At 39.2% G+C, this 16,497-nt stretch overlaps 1 protein-coding gene across 1 annotated transcript in view; it reads right to left on the bottom strand.

Annotated features, from left to right (window-relative positions):
• Window positions 1–12,306, bottom strand: part of SOAT1 (sterol O-acyltransferase 1) — a 37,526-nt gene extending 25,220 nt beyond the window's left edge. The window contains exons 1-2 of the mRNA XM_070939252.1: window positions 12,231–12,306; window positions 8,011–8,151 (exon numbers count right to left, since the gene is read on the bottom strand). Coding sequence (XP_070795353.1) covers window positions 8,011–8,131 — 121 coding nt within the window. The 5' untranslated portion in view covers window positions 8,132–8,151; window positions 12,231–12,306. The remainder of the gene's footprint in view (window positions 1–8,010; window positions 8,152–12,230) is intronic.
• Between the last annotated feature and the right edge of the window lie 4,191 nt (window positions 12,307–16,497).

Below are 16,497 nucleotides of genomic sequence, written 5' to 3'. Positions count from 1 at the left end.
GATAATGTATCAGTGCTTATCATGTTTGCACAGATTTATGAGAGCTTGTTTAGTATCAGTAGATAGGAAATACTGCAAAGTAACTGTGTTAAAGTGACAGTGTTAGGAGGAAAAAAATGTAAGAGACAGGGACATGGCCTGCCTAATTGTTCAAGGTCCACCATAAATGAATCACTAAGCCGGAAACTTTAGAACACACAGTCTTTTGCTGAAGTCATCACTTACAAGAAACATGTGACCTTCCTCCCATATGATTAATGAATCTCTGTCTATTTGAGCATTGACCTCTGGTAACAAGGCCTTTGTTTAAAATGCCTGAAATATGCTTTTTGGTAGGAGTACTCTTGAAGCAAATTTTATGAGGTTGCAAGATTTAGTACAGATAACATGAAGCAAAGAGCTGAAGAAGAAAAATATTTTATACAGAGGAACACAAGAGCCTGGATTCAAATTCAATCTCAGCAATGAAATAGTTTCTCCCTGCCTTGGTTCCGCATCTGTGAAATAGGATGGGTCATAGGAAGAGCAGGAAAGCAGAACACCAACATTGACTGAGACAAATAAGGAACAGCACATCTTCTCTACTGAAACTGAACACACAGAAGCCAATCCTTTCTAGTGAACTGGAATCTTGGGAGAACAACCCATAAGTGAGCATCTTTTCTACTGAAACAAGAAGAAAGAGTCACAGAGAGAATCCTCTCTTTCCTCTCCATGCTGTAGAGCCCAGGAGGTGACAGGATTCATTCCTACCATTCAGTGGTGACAGAAAAGTTAGGGACTGAAATGGAAGGCCAAATTATTGTTTTTAAGCAATTGCATTAAATGAATATGAGCCTCTGTCAAAAACTTTCTACAAAGCTATATAAGCTAAAATTATTCACAGTGACTCCAAGTCATAATTCTCTTTATTCAAAGCAGGAGTATGCCTTGATGCATACATCATGAATCTAGGCCAGGGGTCAGCAACCTGTGGCTCTGGAGCCGCATGTGGCTCTTTCACCCCTCTGCTGCGGCTCCCTGTCACTCAAAATATGTGTCACAACTGCCAATGTGCAACACCCGCCGACATGCAATTTTTTGAGCTTTTCAACCCCCGGTAGGATAAATGGATAAATCCAAGAAAAGTTCAGAAGAAAACAGAACGTTTAATTCAACTACATATGCTAGTTTCGTGTCCGCTCAAGAAATAATCAGGCATGGGAAGGGTTCTGTGGCTCCTGGAGTTTTCTTTTCTGTGGGAAATGGGTCCATATGGCTCTTTGAATGTTTAAGGTTGCAGACCCCTGATCTAGGCCATGCTGTATTACAAGTATGATCAGGCAATCACTTCTACCTTTCTATTAATGGCACATATACAAGTATTTCTCACTCATACTTACAATGTGACTACTGCTTAAGCTTTAATTCTATAGGAACCAGTGCTTATTGTGATCAGCAAAACCCATTTGAACAATGATGAAATTCTTTTAGCTATAGATGTGAAAGGAGGGAATGCAAACTTCATTATGTACTTTATTCAAAGATGATTCCATTCCCATGTGTTCTCAAATTAAGGACATTCCTCTTTTATTCCATCAAAATTCTTAGATACTTCCAAGTATCTAAGAAGGGCGGCATATAAATTAAAGCAAAAAAAAAAAGAAGCAAAAAAAGTATTATCTATTTCTCACTTATAAATCATGATTAGCTGTCAAAAAATCCTGGCAAACCCAGTTAGAATTTGCTCATTGTGAATTGCCTTGCAGATACCTAGCTACTTTGGAAATTAATACTGGAGCCTGGAATATTTATTATGATACTTTACTACTCTAGTGAAGGTGGCAGTCTCACCAAAAAGAAAAAAACATACCGTATCTTTCGGAGTATAAGACGCACCTTTTTCCCCCAAAAAAGAGGGTGAAAATCTGGGGGGGTGTCTTATATTCCGAATGTAGCCCCGCCCAGCCTCCCAAATGGAGATTTCAGAAGCTGAAAGAAGCCTGTAAAAGAAGCTTCAGAAAAAAAGCCTCTGAAAGGCTTTTATCTAAAATAATATGGCAAGCAACAAAAGAAGAATCAGTAAAGGTTCTAATCAAACTATGCTAACAAATCTGGAGAATGACACAATAACCAACAGATCAGAAGAGGTTAATCTACACACCAATACCAAAGAAAGGAGATTGAACAGAGTACAAATAGTCCGTCAGAATAAAAGCCTCTGAAAGAAGCTTCAGAAAAAAAGGCTTTTTTTCTGAAGCTGTTTTGGAGGCTTTCAGAGGCAGAAAAAAAAGCAAGGCACAGAGCTCACAACCAAGGAACCTGTTGCTAAAATTCACCTCTGGGAATAGCTGATTGGGGGTATTTGGGAGGCTGATCCACCCACCAATCAGCTTTTTTCTTATTTTCCTTCCCAAAAACTAAGGTGAGTCTTATATTCTGAAAAATATGGTAATTTGTTCAGTCTAATTATTACTTTTTCCTATACCAGTTTGTTTTTGCTTATACTTCCTCTCATACACACATAACTATCACCCAATTTTAAAGGTACCAGTAGTTAAAAAGATGACTTCACTCATGACATTTGACCAAATGAATGTCTGGATGAGAACAACTAGCTTCTAATGCAACCTAGAGACTTCTCTAATTTGCACAAACATTTTTGACTGGAATTACCATAGGAAAGAAATATGCATTAGGCTACACCATTCTGATACTCTCCAGATATGCTGGATTACTATCAAAAGGATGTTATTGTTATCTAAACTCATTTTGGTAACTGAGAAACATCCATGCCTGTGAATTCTTCTGTTACAAAGGAGTGAGAGAAAACAACTGTTTCTAATTTGATCTAAAACAAAAAGTAGCAGCTGAGAAAAGTTGTGGGTCAGGGATGCCAGAGCAGTATTTGCTATATTAAAAAGTAAAGGGGTGCAACTGAGGAAAATTTAGAGACGAATCATCAGTGAAGGGTTAAGGACTTGCTCCATCGCAGATTATCCTTGCTGAGTCCTTGTTGTTGGCAAGAAAGAAAACGATTTATGACAGTCAGCCTTGTGCTGATAGTATGAAATTCTTCTAGAACTTTAAACTTAATTATGTCTGAACAATTAAATATGATAAAGAGTCATTGTTCCCCTTCAAAGAATCCCAGGTAGAAGCATCTGGAAATTATCCGTGCTTAGGTGCTTGGAGAAACTGGCAGGAAAAAAAATTAGGCAAAATTCTATGTCCATGAAGCTATTTTTGGATTACCGAGCTTCCTTCCACACACCAGATTTTGCAAAGAAGCCTAATATTAGTAGTTCCCACCAAATCAGCATAGATAAATGTAACCAAATGATTGGGACAAATTATTTTGAACATTTAATATTGAAATTAAATTAACATTAATATTGAATCATCTGTGCTAACACTGAAGTAAGAGAGTAAGCACAAATTGAAAATTCATTTGAAATTACAGGTTTGTTTGCTCTAAAAAGAAGATAGGTATGTAAGGTAGACCCATTCAGCGCTATACACCAGTTGAGTGGAGACTACTGCTTAGTACCGTTAACCTTACTGGAAATAATGAGTACTGGGTTCGCTGCCATAGAAAAGGAACAGAAATCACAACCTCTATTTCCTTGGGAAAGTGGGGGGGGGGAATCAAGAAAGGATAGTTTCCTTTTTTTAAAAAATTACAATGTTCCAAACAAAAACATATTCAGAATCACAAAATGTATTACAAAACAGACTACACAGGCCAGCAGCTACTGAAGCCTACAATTACAGGGCTACTGGTCAATAGAAATTCATGACCCTTCTTGAGCTTGCTTTGCAATGACAAGATATGCTTTATGCTGATGTGACAAACAAAGCAGATATTATTTTGTACTGCCTATTGAAGCCATTTGTGCTTTGGTAAGTTACTGTCACTGTGGTAGCACTCATACAGTCAAAAAAAGACCTTTCCTGTAAATTGTACCCTGGCCAATACTCAATGGGGTTTTCGGAAAGGGGAATGGGAGAACTCATTTATGACCTAAATTTACGCAGTTAACACATATCGTCTTTTGGTGTACTTCTACCCATTTCTTTTTACCCAATTAGCGGGCTGTAATTAACTGAATGCTATATAATTATATTCATATTTAATTATATGGTTGGGGTAAACTACTTTGGGAGCCTGCTGTCTAAAATAGAGGATAAAATTGCATAGAAATATTGTTCTGTGACAGTAATGGCAAATGAATGAAGGCAGAATCAGAAGAGAAAAGAAAAAAAAGAGAAACCTGGGAAGAAAAAAACAACTTTGCATCCCTTTCCCCTTACTCAGAGATATTAATCAACCTGGCATTGATGTATACAATTCTGAAAAATGACCAAAGGTAGCCTCAGTTACAGAATGACTGATTTATATCTTACAAATCCCGGACTACAGAACCAGGACCTCTCATATACTTCCCTCAAGGCAAATTACTCACTTGATTACGGTCCAAGGTTGTTTAGAGGGTAAAAAAAGTTCAAGGGAAAAATTTCTGGAAAATAGCCAAGCATGACTTTGCATGTGATTCTGAGTAATACATTAGCCTAAACCTTAACTAACCAGACTGAATACAATTGAGTTGGAGTGTGTTTGTTTTTCATCAATTAAAAAGAAAAGCGCTTTTTGAAAAACAATCACAACAACCAAGAACAGGTCCCCTTTTGCCAAAGTTACAAAGAAGTGCCTCCACTGAATTTGGCTCAGCTCATCACATCACATAGGAGTAATTAAGAATGTGTAAATATTCTTTTCTCATGCAAATCACCTGGCTTGTATTACTGGGAGAGGTTGTGTGAATGGATTCATGCAGTGGTTAATGCTTGCTTGAAAGAGTAGGCTGGCTATAAAAGAGATACCTCCTTCTCAAGAAACCACTGCTGGATCCCAAGGAGCTGGATAATTTTCATCCACTCTCCAACCTTCCATTTTGAGAAGTTACAACTCCAAAAGGTCCTCAAGGAAACAGATTATTTGGTATCTCTTTCAGTCAGATACAGTACTGGATGTTTTATTTATTTAGAAGGTGTATAAGGCTGACTAATTCAGACATTGTGGTGTACGCATTAAAAAGGAAAAAAACCAGCAATAAATACACTTAGTCCTCAATTTACAACAGTTCATTGAGTGACCATTCAAAGTTACAATGGCACTGAAAAAAAGTGACTTATGACAGTTTTTCAGTTACGACCTTTGCAGCATCCCCATAGTCAGGTGATCAAAATTCAGATGCTTGGCAACTGGTTCATATTTATGACAGTTGTTGTGTCCCAAGGTCATGTGATCACATTTTGTGATCTTCTGACAAGCAAACCAGATTCCAGATTCACTTAACAACCTTACAGTGTCAACTGTGGCAAGAAAGGTTGTAAAATGGGGGAAAACTCACTTAACAAATGTCTCACTTAACAGAAATTTTGGGCTCCATTGTGGTCATAAGTCAAGGACTACCTGCAATACAATAAATTACAGATACAATATGGCGCCAAGCATTATCTAAACAATCATAAGTGGACTCCTATTTATATGGCCTGGGGGAAGATCTAGTCTTAACAGCTTTCCTAAAGGATGTGGATGACCTCTGGGAGGAAGATTTGGGATTGAGCCAGTGCATCCATCCTGGACCTCCTTGATCATTTTGGGGGATGGGAGTGGAGGGAACTTTGTGGTGGTTCTTACCCTTTGTCTATGGATGGTTGCAATCAGTGTTGGGGGAGAGAAGAGGTTTACTCTTAGGTGCTTGCATTACTGGGGTCCTTCTCCTCTTTAATATCTACATGAAACTGCCAGGGAAAGCCATTCACCTACACAGGTGCAGATTTATCAATTGTACATCTCTGCCCATGGCCATTTAAATGATCCTGTCAAGGTTCTGTCCAATGTTTGGAGGTGGCAGGGGTTTGGATGACCAAGAGGTTTTGGCTCAATCCTGCTTTGGGTTTTGGTTCCATGGGTCTGGAGAGAGATTAGCCTGGACTTTGAGCAGGGTTGAATCGCCTCATGCACATTCAGTATGCAATTTGGAGTTCCTCCTGGACTCACAGCTCTTGTTTGAAGAGCCTGTGTTAACTGTGGCCAGGGAAGCCTTTGCACAACTTTGTTTGCTGTGCCAACTGGGCCTACTCCTGGATCTTGGAACTCTCCTCATACTTACTCCTGCCTTCAGCACCTTCTGCCTAGATGGAGCTGCCCTTGAAGACCATCTGGAAGCTGTAACTGGATCAGAATGCCAGCAGAATGGGTGATTAAGAACATTTATTCTTATATCCCCATGATACCTCAACTTTAAGAACTGCATTGCTACTATTACAACTGCATTTGGTACCAATAGACTCCCAAATACAATTCAAGTATCATTAATATCACCAATAAAGCCTTATATGCAGTGGTGAAATCCTACCGGTTCGCACTGGTTCAAGCAAACCAGTAGTGATAAAAGCTACCGGTTCAGCGAACCTACCAGTTGGTCCGGACTGGTATTTCCGATGATAGCTGTGCTGCGCGATTTATATTCGCTAGAAAGCAGGAAATCCTGCTTTCTAGCGAATCTCAATAGCGCGGCATAGCTGTTCCCCCCCTCACTGTTCTGCTTACCTTAGAAAGCATCCTTTTCCTGTGTGAAGTGCGTGTTTGGCATGTCCTGTGCATACGTGCGTGCACAGCATGTGTTTGGTGCACACCACGCATGCACTGGCAGTGAACCAGTAGCAAACCACAGAGGATTTCACCACTGCTTATGTGGCAAAGGACTAGAATGTTTCCAGAACCATCTGGTCTCACAAATATTTCCTTGTTCCATGCACTCTGATAGGAAGATTCCAGATTCCTTCTTTGAAACATCATCTTATAGGATACAGGGAGAGGTGCCTTCTCAGTAGTGGCTCTTGCCCTTTGGAATGATCTTCCCCATGACTTATAGCTGTACCTAACCTGCAGGTTTTAGGAAGCAGTTATGACCTGACTCTTCCCCTAAGCCTTTGGGAACGAGTAGGATCCCATTTTTAGGAATTATAATATATTGCACTGCATTTGCCTTTTATTGTTTATTTTGTTTTAATGATATACAGACATTACTGACAAACATTCGAGTTGTGAACTTTTGCCAATACAAACAAACCTGTCTGTATGTGGAAAGCGGGAGAAGATAGGAACGAACCAGCTTCCACTGCACTCCCATACATAGGTGGTGCCATAGAAACCAACCCCCTCCTATCCTCTTCCAACGTCAAAGACCCTCTAAGCTGAAGTTATAGCAATAGCACATAGACTTATATACCACTTCACAGTGCTTTGCAGCTCTCTCTAAGCGGTTTACAGAGTCAGCCTATCGCCCCCAACAATCTGGGTCCTCATTTTACCAACCTCGGAAGGATATAAGGCTGAGTCAACCTTGAGCCTGGTGAGATTCGAACTGCACTCTAACCACTGCGCCACCGTTGCTCTTATGAATAAGTACAGGACAGTTCTCACCCCATATAAACTGTAGAACCCTGGGTGTTGACAGGAGAAGGTGGGAAAGGAAGTTGGGAGAAGGCCAGCTCCCTGCTCCCTGCCCCATCCCTCCTTCTGGGCCCACCCAAAGCTTACTGTACTGCCTTTCATTTAAGGCAAAAATTGTGCTGCACATATTTTTTATGCTTGACCAAAACGGACCTACGAATAATCTCTCAGAATGAAGCAGTGGATTGTCTGTATTTGTTTTGCATTGCTGGTTTAATATTCTTTTTTTGGGGGGGGAGGGTAGGCTGCTCACTCTCATGTTTTGAGTTGGATAGCATATAAACCTATAAGTAAGTAAATAAATAAATAACAATTGGCAAATCAAAATAATGGTCATCATCCCAGTTAAAAACAGGTAATTGAGCCAACAGCTGCTGACATACATGTAAAACTTAAAAACAGAAAAGAAATGCCTCTTACAAATACCAGAAGATTTAATAACTCATAGAAATACACCATTAAACAAGAACAAGCTGTATGTCATGCAGTTGATCATGAAATCTTACCATTGGTTGATTTAGAGAATTGCCAGTCCTCTTCCAGCCTGCTTGGTAAGTCATCTTTCTCTTCTGCAGTGCCGTATGTAGCTCGGCGATTTCTTAGAGATATATTGTCTTCTCCTACCATGGTTACAAATAACTAAGACCCTGGGAGGAGAGGAAGGGATAATTAGTTAATATCAAAATGTATCACCTTTCTATGACTGAGCAGTTAGTTTTATTATTATATTCTAAGGCACTGAGGGATGAAACTAGTGAAATGGAAAATTAGGAGTCTGGCACCACCTAAGACTACTTAAGACAAGCCAGGTGCCATCAACGGATCAGAGTAAGAAAGGAACAACTTCACCTCTGGAACTTCTGCTAAAACTGAGTGCAGATGGGTGCAGATGCGTAAAATACATGCAGCTCCTGATATTTCTAAACAAAGAAAGTTCAGGGAAGTTCAAATGTTTCCATTATTCATGGATTCTAGAAACATTGTCTGAGATGGAAGAAAGAAGTGTGGTCAGAGAAAGAGCTATGGCCTGGCCTTGATTCGAAATAGTAATATGCTCTCCTTCAAAAATACTATTTTTGCATTAATTATTTGGAATAAAAGCTACAGGATGTTTATTTCTGACAATATTCTTGTTCTATGGGTCCCTAAAGAATAATATTAAGTAAAACCACCTGTTTTTATCCTTAATCAAATACACAATTGTTATTAATCCACCAAGTTACCATTTCTTTCTATAAATTATAACTGTTCCTGCAGTAACAGTACAAAAGAGGCTTCCATGGACTAAAACCCAGAACAGGGAAAAATTCTACTTCCAATAACTCACTGTGCCATTTTAACAATAACCTCTGAATTGGTTTTCCAAGTCCCAGAACTTAGTTCAAATGTGAACAAATCAGAATCTCAACATGTCTTTTCCATTATTTATTCTATCTTCTATCCTGTATTATTATTTATAGCTATTGCATTCCAAGTGATAAACTTCTTATGGCATACATTATGTGCAAAATCCAAAGTTACTTTTAGCTATATCTTTTACCTGTGCCCTACAGAGAAGAGAAGAGAAGAGAAGAGAAGAGAAGAGAAGAGAAGAGAAGAGAAGAGAAGAGAAGAGAAGTTGGAAGGGACCTTGGAGGTCTTCTAGTCCAGTCCCTTGCTCAAGCAGGAGAAGCTATTCCATTTCTGACAAGTGACTATCTACTCTCGTCTTAAAAACCTCCAGTGATGAAACACCCATGATTTCTGAAGGCAAGCTGTTCCACTGGTTAATTGTCCGCACTGTTAGGAAGTTTCTCCTTAATTCCAGATTGCTACTCTCTTTGATTAATTTCCAACCATTGTTTCTTGTCCTACCCTCCAGTGCTTTGGAGAATAATTTGATTCCCTCTTCTTTGTGGCAGCCCTAGTAACCTTACCCTAATCCTAATGCTGGTAGCTGGAGATAATATGAACTTAAGATTCAGAAAATGGCACCTGGGGATGTTTTGAACGCTTTTCTTCTAGACCTCTCCAAAGAAGAGGAACTTTGCCCATCAATACACTGGGCCTATTTGAACCTTTTGTCTTTAAAACAACATAGGTATGTGTGGTTCACATGTCAAATGTAGTTTGCAGTATTAGATTTTGGCCTTCCTGGATACAACTACAGTAATTGCATCTTATTCAACAAACCATTTATCAAACAATGGTAGGATTCTCACTGGAATAAAAATGAAAACATTCATAGCACTTATAGAATTTATGCAGAACTAATGCATCATTTTTGAAATGCAGTATGCTCTACTATAAGTCTAATGTATTAAAGGTCATTTAATATATTGAATATATACAATATTTTCAGAGTATCCATGCTTCACTAGGTAAGTCACTTGTTATCACTATTTTTATCACTGCAAATAAGAATTGCTATTAGATGAAATATAAATTAAATTCATTCAGTCTTATGTTCTGTTCCATTCAGTCTTAGCTATACTTGTACAAGATGCATTCAGTTTAAAATGTTTTAATCAATGAATTAATCTAAGTATATAATTTATACTATACTAAATATAGTTCAAATGTTTCTTAACTCATTTGTTGCAGTTTAAATATGCAATGCTCAATTTTAACTTTTATTCAAAGCAAATAATTTTTAAACCTAAAAATATATTAAAATTTTCAAAACTATTCTTGCTATTCTATTTTTTAAAGTATTTATGCAAGATGAAACATCTTCTGTTTGCATACAAATGCTAATCTGCTGTGACCCAACCAATCTTTAGCTGTAGCACCCCCTCCAGATTTAGTAATCTCAAATTTCTGCAACCCCTTAACTTGATTAAGGGAAGTGACAGCTGTATTCTCCAATACATTTGAAAGGCATCAGGCTGAGATCACTGGATGAAGATGATGATAAAAGATAAAATATTGTGCAACTAAAAAGAGGAGAAGAAAGCTACTGCGTTCACCACAAAAGAACTAGATTCAGGAAGTATCTATGTTTGACAAACAACAGAGAAGAAAGTGTGACAAAGTGCACTAGAAGGCACTGATCATATGATCAGAATGCAGAAGGAAATGAGAATGTTGAATTTAAGTTTAGACTACCGGAGGTCATTAGTCGGTTTTCAAACTCCTAAAATTGAAGTGTTAAAAATCAATAGTGTTCAGGAGGGCCATTTCTTTAATAGCAGTAAAAAAAAGGAGGGAAAGTAGATTGGAACAGTTTAAGAAAATATTCTCTTCAGCAAAAGCAAATCTCATCACTTCTCCACTAGAAATGGATCCAAGAAATGAGAAAGCATTTTGACCTAGGTCCAATTCTTTTCAGCAGTGCCAGTTCACCCAAATTCCTCCAGTCATCCCATTTACAGGCAGACTGTCTCAGCAAGGATTTCCTATACTCTCCAACCACACTTCTCTTTTCAGTCCATTGTAGCTGAATTATTTTTGAGGTACAATAGTAAAACATACCTTCTAGTTACCCTTGTCTCTATTGGTTTTCAGGAGAGTAACCCCCTACAAAGTATAAAATGGTACTTTAAAAAGCAGATTTAATATGGTATAAACTTTCTTCACTCATATCCACTTCAACAGTCCCACTGTTGTATGAAATAGAAAACCAAGTAGCTGTGAAATGCAGAATACATAGTGGGCAACTGAGCCAGAACTTCATTTTCTCACAAACTATGTTTTATACTAACGTTTGATACCTCTATTCATTTATCTTTCCCACCTACAAAACAGAGGAAAACAGTTTGGAAATTTGCAGAAACAGATTCTATTTCAACAACATTTATGCCATAATAAATTTATAAGCCTTTTAAATATCATAAGAAGCACAAGACAGTGTAAATAATGCTCCTGACTCCTATTTTCTCCCCAACAATCCTATGTGGTAGGACAACCTGAGAGTGACTAGCCCAAGTCATTCAGTTAGCTTTTAATTACAGAAGTGCTTTACCAATTTTCTTAATCTTCCCAATCTGGCTAGAAAAAACCAAAATTGCCAAGTGATTTCTCACCCATGCACTACATCTTCACTACAGTACATGCACTACCATGCACTACACCTACACTAGATCTTGCTGGTAGGAGCAATTTTAGCTTTCTTCAATTTAATGCCATGAAGATATGATGGGCCAGTTCCATCATCCCCAGATGGCAGAGAGAGATGGGCTGTCTAAAAATGATGATCAGACTGGCTATCCAGAAGAGCCAGAGAGCACCCCCACTTCCTAGGAAGGTGACTGAATGTACACTATGCACCCTACAATTCTGAAATCAAGGAAGAAGCCACACGGTACTTTTCTTTCATCTTGTTCTCTTTTCATCCACGACTCCCATGAAGTCCCACTCCTTCTATTCTGGATCCTTGATGGAGGGAGTCAAGATTGCACAACCCTCCACCAATCATGTGTACAAATCGGAAACGGGCAAGAGAACATCAGAGAACCAACTCAACCTGAAAACTCGGGGCTGCTGAGGCTATCATCCTGCCCTACGCCGTTCCTTGAGAGTACATCCCGTTGAAATTAACAGAGGAATCCCCCCGTGGAGCCGAAATAGACCGGGTAAAGGCGCAAGCTCCCCGGGGTTGGATGCTACAGGTCTCAGCCCCCTTAAGCACAAGGGGAGGAAGCGGCCCAGCTCCCTTCGCTTCCTGTCCCCTTCGCCCCTGCTCCGCACTACCTTGGCGGGATAAGGAGAGGGGAGTTCAGCCACCTCAGCCTCCCCCATTCCTTACCTTGTGAACCACTAGCTACCTCTCTCCACTGCGCTTCGTCTCCAGCTTTGCGCCTTTCACCACGATGGAGAAAAACAGGCGTCCGCCGTGCGTTTTTCTACTCCGCTGCCTTCGTCACCGAGGGGGCGGAGAAACCCACTCAAGAAAAGGACGAGTGTCGCCGCTGCCCATTGGCTGTGAGCCGCAGAAGCGGTCTGGTTGCGCCAAGCTCCCGAATCCGGGTCCGGGTGTTCCTCAGCTCGAGGAGGCGGGCAAACTACTACCTGCCAAGGGAGCGGGTGGACGTCTTAGTTGCTGTCGGGCCCCCCTCTTTTGGGGAATAGTCTGGCGGAAAAGGAAGCTCTTTCAGCGCACAGGCCCAGAGGCAATTGCCTCCCTGAACTCCTATCCAAATGTATCCTGAGTGAAACGAATGAATTAGTATTAGGATATATATATTCTGGTGACTCACAATTTGTAGTTTTCCTTTAATCGACGTGGCTAAGCCACTTGGGCATTATATCATTCTTCTCTTTATCACCCACGGAGTTTTGCTCCCAGGACTCGCTTACATATTCAGAGTTGTCAAATAAGATGCTCTTGAGTCAGCTTGAGGTCTGACGTCAAAGGTGCACCCAGCCTTTCCAAAATAGTTTACGGTTCTGGAATTCCCCAAAGGCTTCCCATTCAATCCCGCTTTTCTAACAAGACCAGGAAAAGTGAGCTTGGTGTTTGGATACTTATGGTTGAAACACAAGTTAACGCTGATCAAATTCATTCAGCCTCTAAGGGTAAACATGATTAGTTACTTCAGTATGACTATGTGAACACAGCCTATGGCATTGACTTAACTCTGGCCAGAGTTTTATTGGGTCCACATGTCATTCAGCTTCAGCCTATTTTGTACAAAGTGTTGGGCTAAAATATGGATAGCTCAAGGTGACAATTCTTATCAGCCACAACAGGTGGTTGGATTACAACTCTTTCATCTGAGCTGGATGGGGTAATGTAGTTTAATGTAACTGGAGGACACCAGAATGGTGAAGAGAGGGCTAAGGCAGTGAAATGCTTTTATTTAGCTTGTGGCAAAGTTGCAAATGCTAAACATTATGTTAAATGTACAATTAGGGTGTATTAGTTTATATGCCATCTAATCAGATGTTGATGACTATTACATTTTAGGTTAAGTAATCTGGCCCAAATAAATGCAATCTTATCAGCAACATCAGTCTCTGGAAAATTCTGTGTTGCAATGTTCTTGAGTAATCTTTCATGTCAGTGTTTTTCACCATCCAAGAATGTATATCTTGACAAGAAAAATTGGCTGTTTTCATCAAGCTTTATACAAACATCTGCTTCAAGTCAAATAATTTAATCTGTAGTTAATTACTTTTAACAAAATAGGGAAAGAAGAAAAGTAATGGATTCTGAAATTTCTTTTAACACTAGAAACCAGGAAATGGTGAGTTCTAGTCCTGCTTTAGGCATAAAAACCAGCTGGATGTCCTTGAACCAATCACTCTCTTGATCCAATTCACCTCAGAGGGTTTGCTTGTGGAGAAAACAAGAACAAAAAGGATTATTAGGTATGTTTGTTGCCTTGAGTTATTTATAAAAAATAAACATGGCATAAAAATTTAATACATAAATAAATACCTTAATTTTAGGTCTGTGGGTCACATGATCTTGAAAGAAGGTGGAGGGGCTTGAAATGGAGCATTCTAATTTTTCCAGCATTTGCTGAGCTACCTCTCCTATACACTAAGAATGCATTAGGCAATTTCTTCTCTCTGCAATCTCCAGCCAGATCTCCATTTTTAAAGTGTATCTGTGTGTATCTTAAGAGTTTTTTTTATTGAACTAGAAAACAAATACAGAAATATAACAGAGAAAACGGAAAAAACAACTGCAGAAAACACTTAAAGAAAAAAAAAATATTGTCAAAGAAGTGACTTCTGCCCTTCTTTATAGCAGTTACAAACTTGTTATCCTAAACCTGCTGCAATTACATCAGAACTAACCCATTTTCAAACAATTTTTTTTAACCACCCCGTTTTCAAACAGATTTTCTCCCCCAAAAAGAAAATCTGGTCCTCTTCTACTCAGTTTTCAGTTATCCTCTTGACACACAAGTAAACTAAAGAGTCCTGAGCAACTTTATATATTGTAATTTCTTTCCAACATTCCATTGGGGTACAAAGAATGTTTTAGCACTTTAGACTCTCAATTTAAAAGTGCTTAATATTCCAATAGGGGGGATATTAAAAGCCAACAAAACTTAATGATATGTAAAATATAGCATTCGTTGTTAGAAGGAAGCATTGACCTTTTAGAAAGAAACTTCACAAATAAAAAATGCTGCCCTTCTAACTGTACATCCTCTATGCAGATGGAACTTCCTAAATGTGAAATAAGTTTAGAAAAAGGACTCTAGTAAAAAAGAAATCATGAAGCATGATAAATCAGGGAAGGTTGTCCAAATTCCAGTGAAGGTCTCCATTGTTGTATTAGAAAAGATAAATGCTTCTTTATTTCTGCTTTCTTCCAAGCCAGGGCATTTCCTAGGACTGGAGACAGATTGAAATGTACTAACTTTTGTGTTTTCCAACATGGGAGAAGCAACCATTTCTTTTGTTCCTGAATATTAGGCATAACTCAGGGGTGGGTTTTACTTACTTTTACTACCGGTCCACAACCGGGCCGTGCGCTTCTGCGCATGCACAGAAGCTTCCTGATGACGTTGGGGTCAGTGGGCAGAGCCTCCCACCAGTTTTACTACCAGTTCTATAGAACTGGTCCGAACCAGGGGCAACCCATCACTGGCATAACTGAACTCCAATAATACAATGAATTTAGTCAATAATATCAAGTTTTAGGCTTGATGTTGAATCATAGATTTCATATCAGAAATATCTGGATGTATGTTGGGATATTCTTGCTTTTTTTCCCCCCATTCCTCACCTTTGGTTGTTGTTAGTTGTGAAATCGTGTCCGACCCATCGCGACCCCATGGACAACATTGCTCCAGGCCTTCCTGTCCTGTACCATCCCCTGGAGTCTATTTAAGCTCACTCTGACTCCATTCAGCCACCTCATTCTCTGCCATCCCCTTCTTTTGCCCTCAGTTGTTCCCAGAATTAGGCTCTTCTCTAGTGAGTCCTTCCTTCTCATTAGGTGGCCAAAGTATTTGAGTTTCATCTTCAGGATCTGGCCTTGTAAAGAGCAGTCAGGGTTGATCTCCTCTAGGACTGACTGGTTTGATTGCCTTGCGGTCCAAGGGTCTCACAGGAGTCTTCTTCAGCACCATAGTTCAAAGGCCTCAATTCTTTGGTGCTCAGCCTTCCTTATGGTCCAACTTTCACAGCCATACATTGCAACTGGGAAAACTATCACTTTTAGGGGAATACAAAGAGGAAGAACAATACACACATATGCACACTTTTGTGCCATTTTGACTGGTCCTACTTTCGGTAGATTTTTGTTCTTCAACACCACTGATTATGACTGTTTTTTATCTTTTTTCTAAAATTTAGTTTTCCATGGCCTTAGCAGTTTTATAGACTCGCTCATTCTTTTTAGAATTTTGAAAAGAACAAACCAGCTAAGTTAAGAAGTTGTCACACAGAGCATTTAGTTCAGCTTGGGACAGATTTGTAGTCATTGGCAAATCTACTTGAATCAGGCATGGACATGCAAGGAATGGCAGATTTGCTAATTTATTTGATGCTAGTAAACCAATACAGTATAATTTGTCCACTGACTCAGATAAGGAAATGAGTGATTTGTGCCCCAAATGGTTTTTAGCCTAAATGTATAGTTGGGGGAAATGTTCAGGAAAGGTAGGCATATTGACAGCTGTGTTAGTAAACAAAGTCTCTGCTGAGCAATAATGTTTTAAGATGTAAGAACCTACAGTTGCTACTTTTCTAAGGGTTTGTGAACAGGCTATATAGATTGGAGCCTGTTAGGCAAGAAAATATTTATTTTCTTGTGAAACAGTGCCACCTGATGTCATTTTTTAGAAATTTGAAAATTAATGGAGCCTTTTTATTTAAAAATGAAACATGTTATTTGGATCTTTTTCTAGATAAGAATACATGAGATTGCAAGAATTGTTATTACCAGTAGCAGATAGTATGTCTATAGGTGAACAATAGACTAAAGTTAATTAAGTTGCTGGCCTAGAAACCAGGAAATTATGAATTCTAGTCCTACTCTAGGCATGAAAGCCAGCTTAGTGAGTTTGAGTCACTCCCAGTCACTCTCTCTTGCCCAATCCACCTCACTG

Source organism: Pituophis catenifer, unplaced genomic scaffold (genome assembly GCF_029215685.1).
Source record: "Pituophis catenifer annectens isolate HBS135680 unplaced genomic scaffold, rPitCat1.0.hap2 SCAF_3, whole genome shotgun sequence".
Lineage (NCBI taxonomy): Eukaryota > Metazoa > Chordata > Lepidosauria > Squamata > Colubridae > Pituophis > Pituophis catenifer.
The sequence above is the reverse complement of the archived record's forward strand: the minus strand, read 5'-3'. Positions and strand labels throughout refer to the sequence as shown.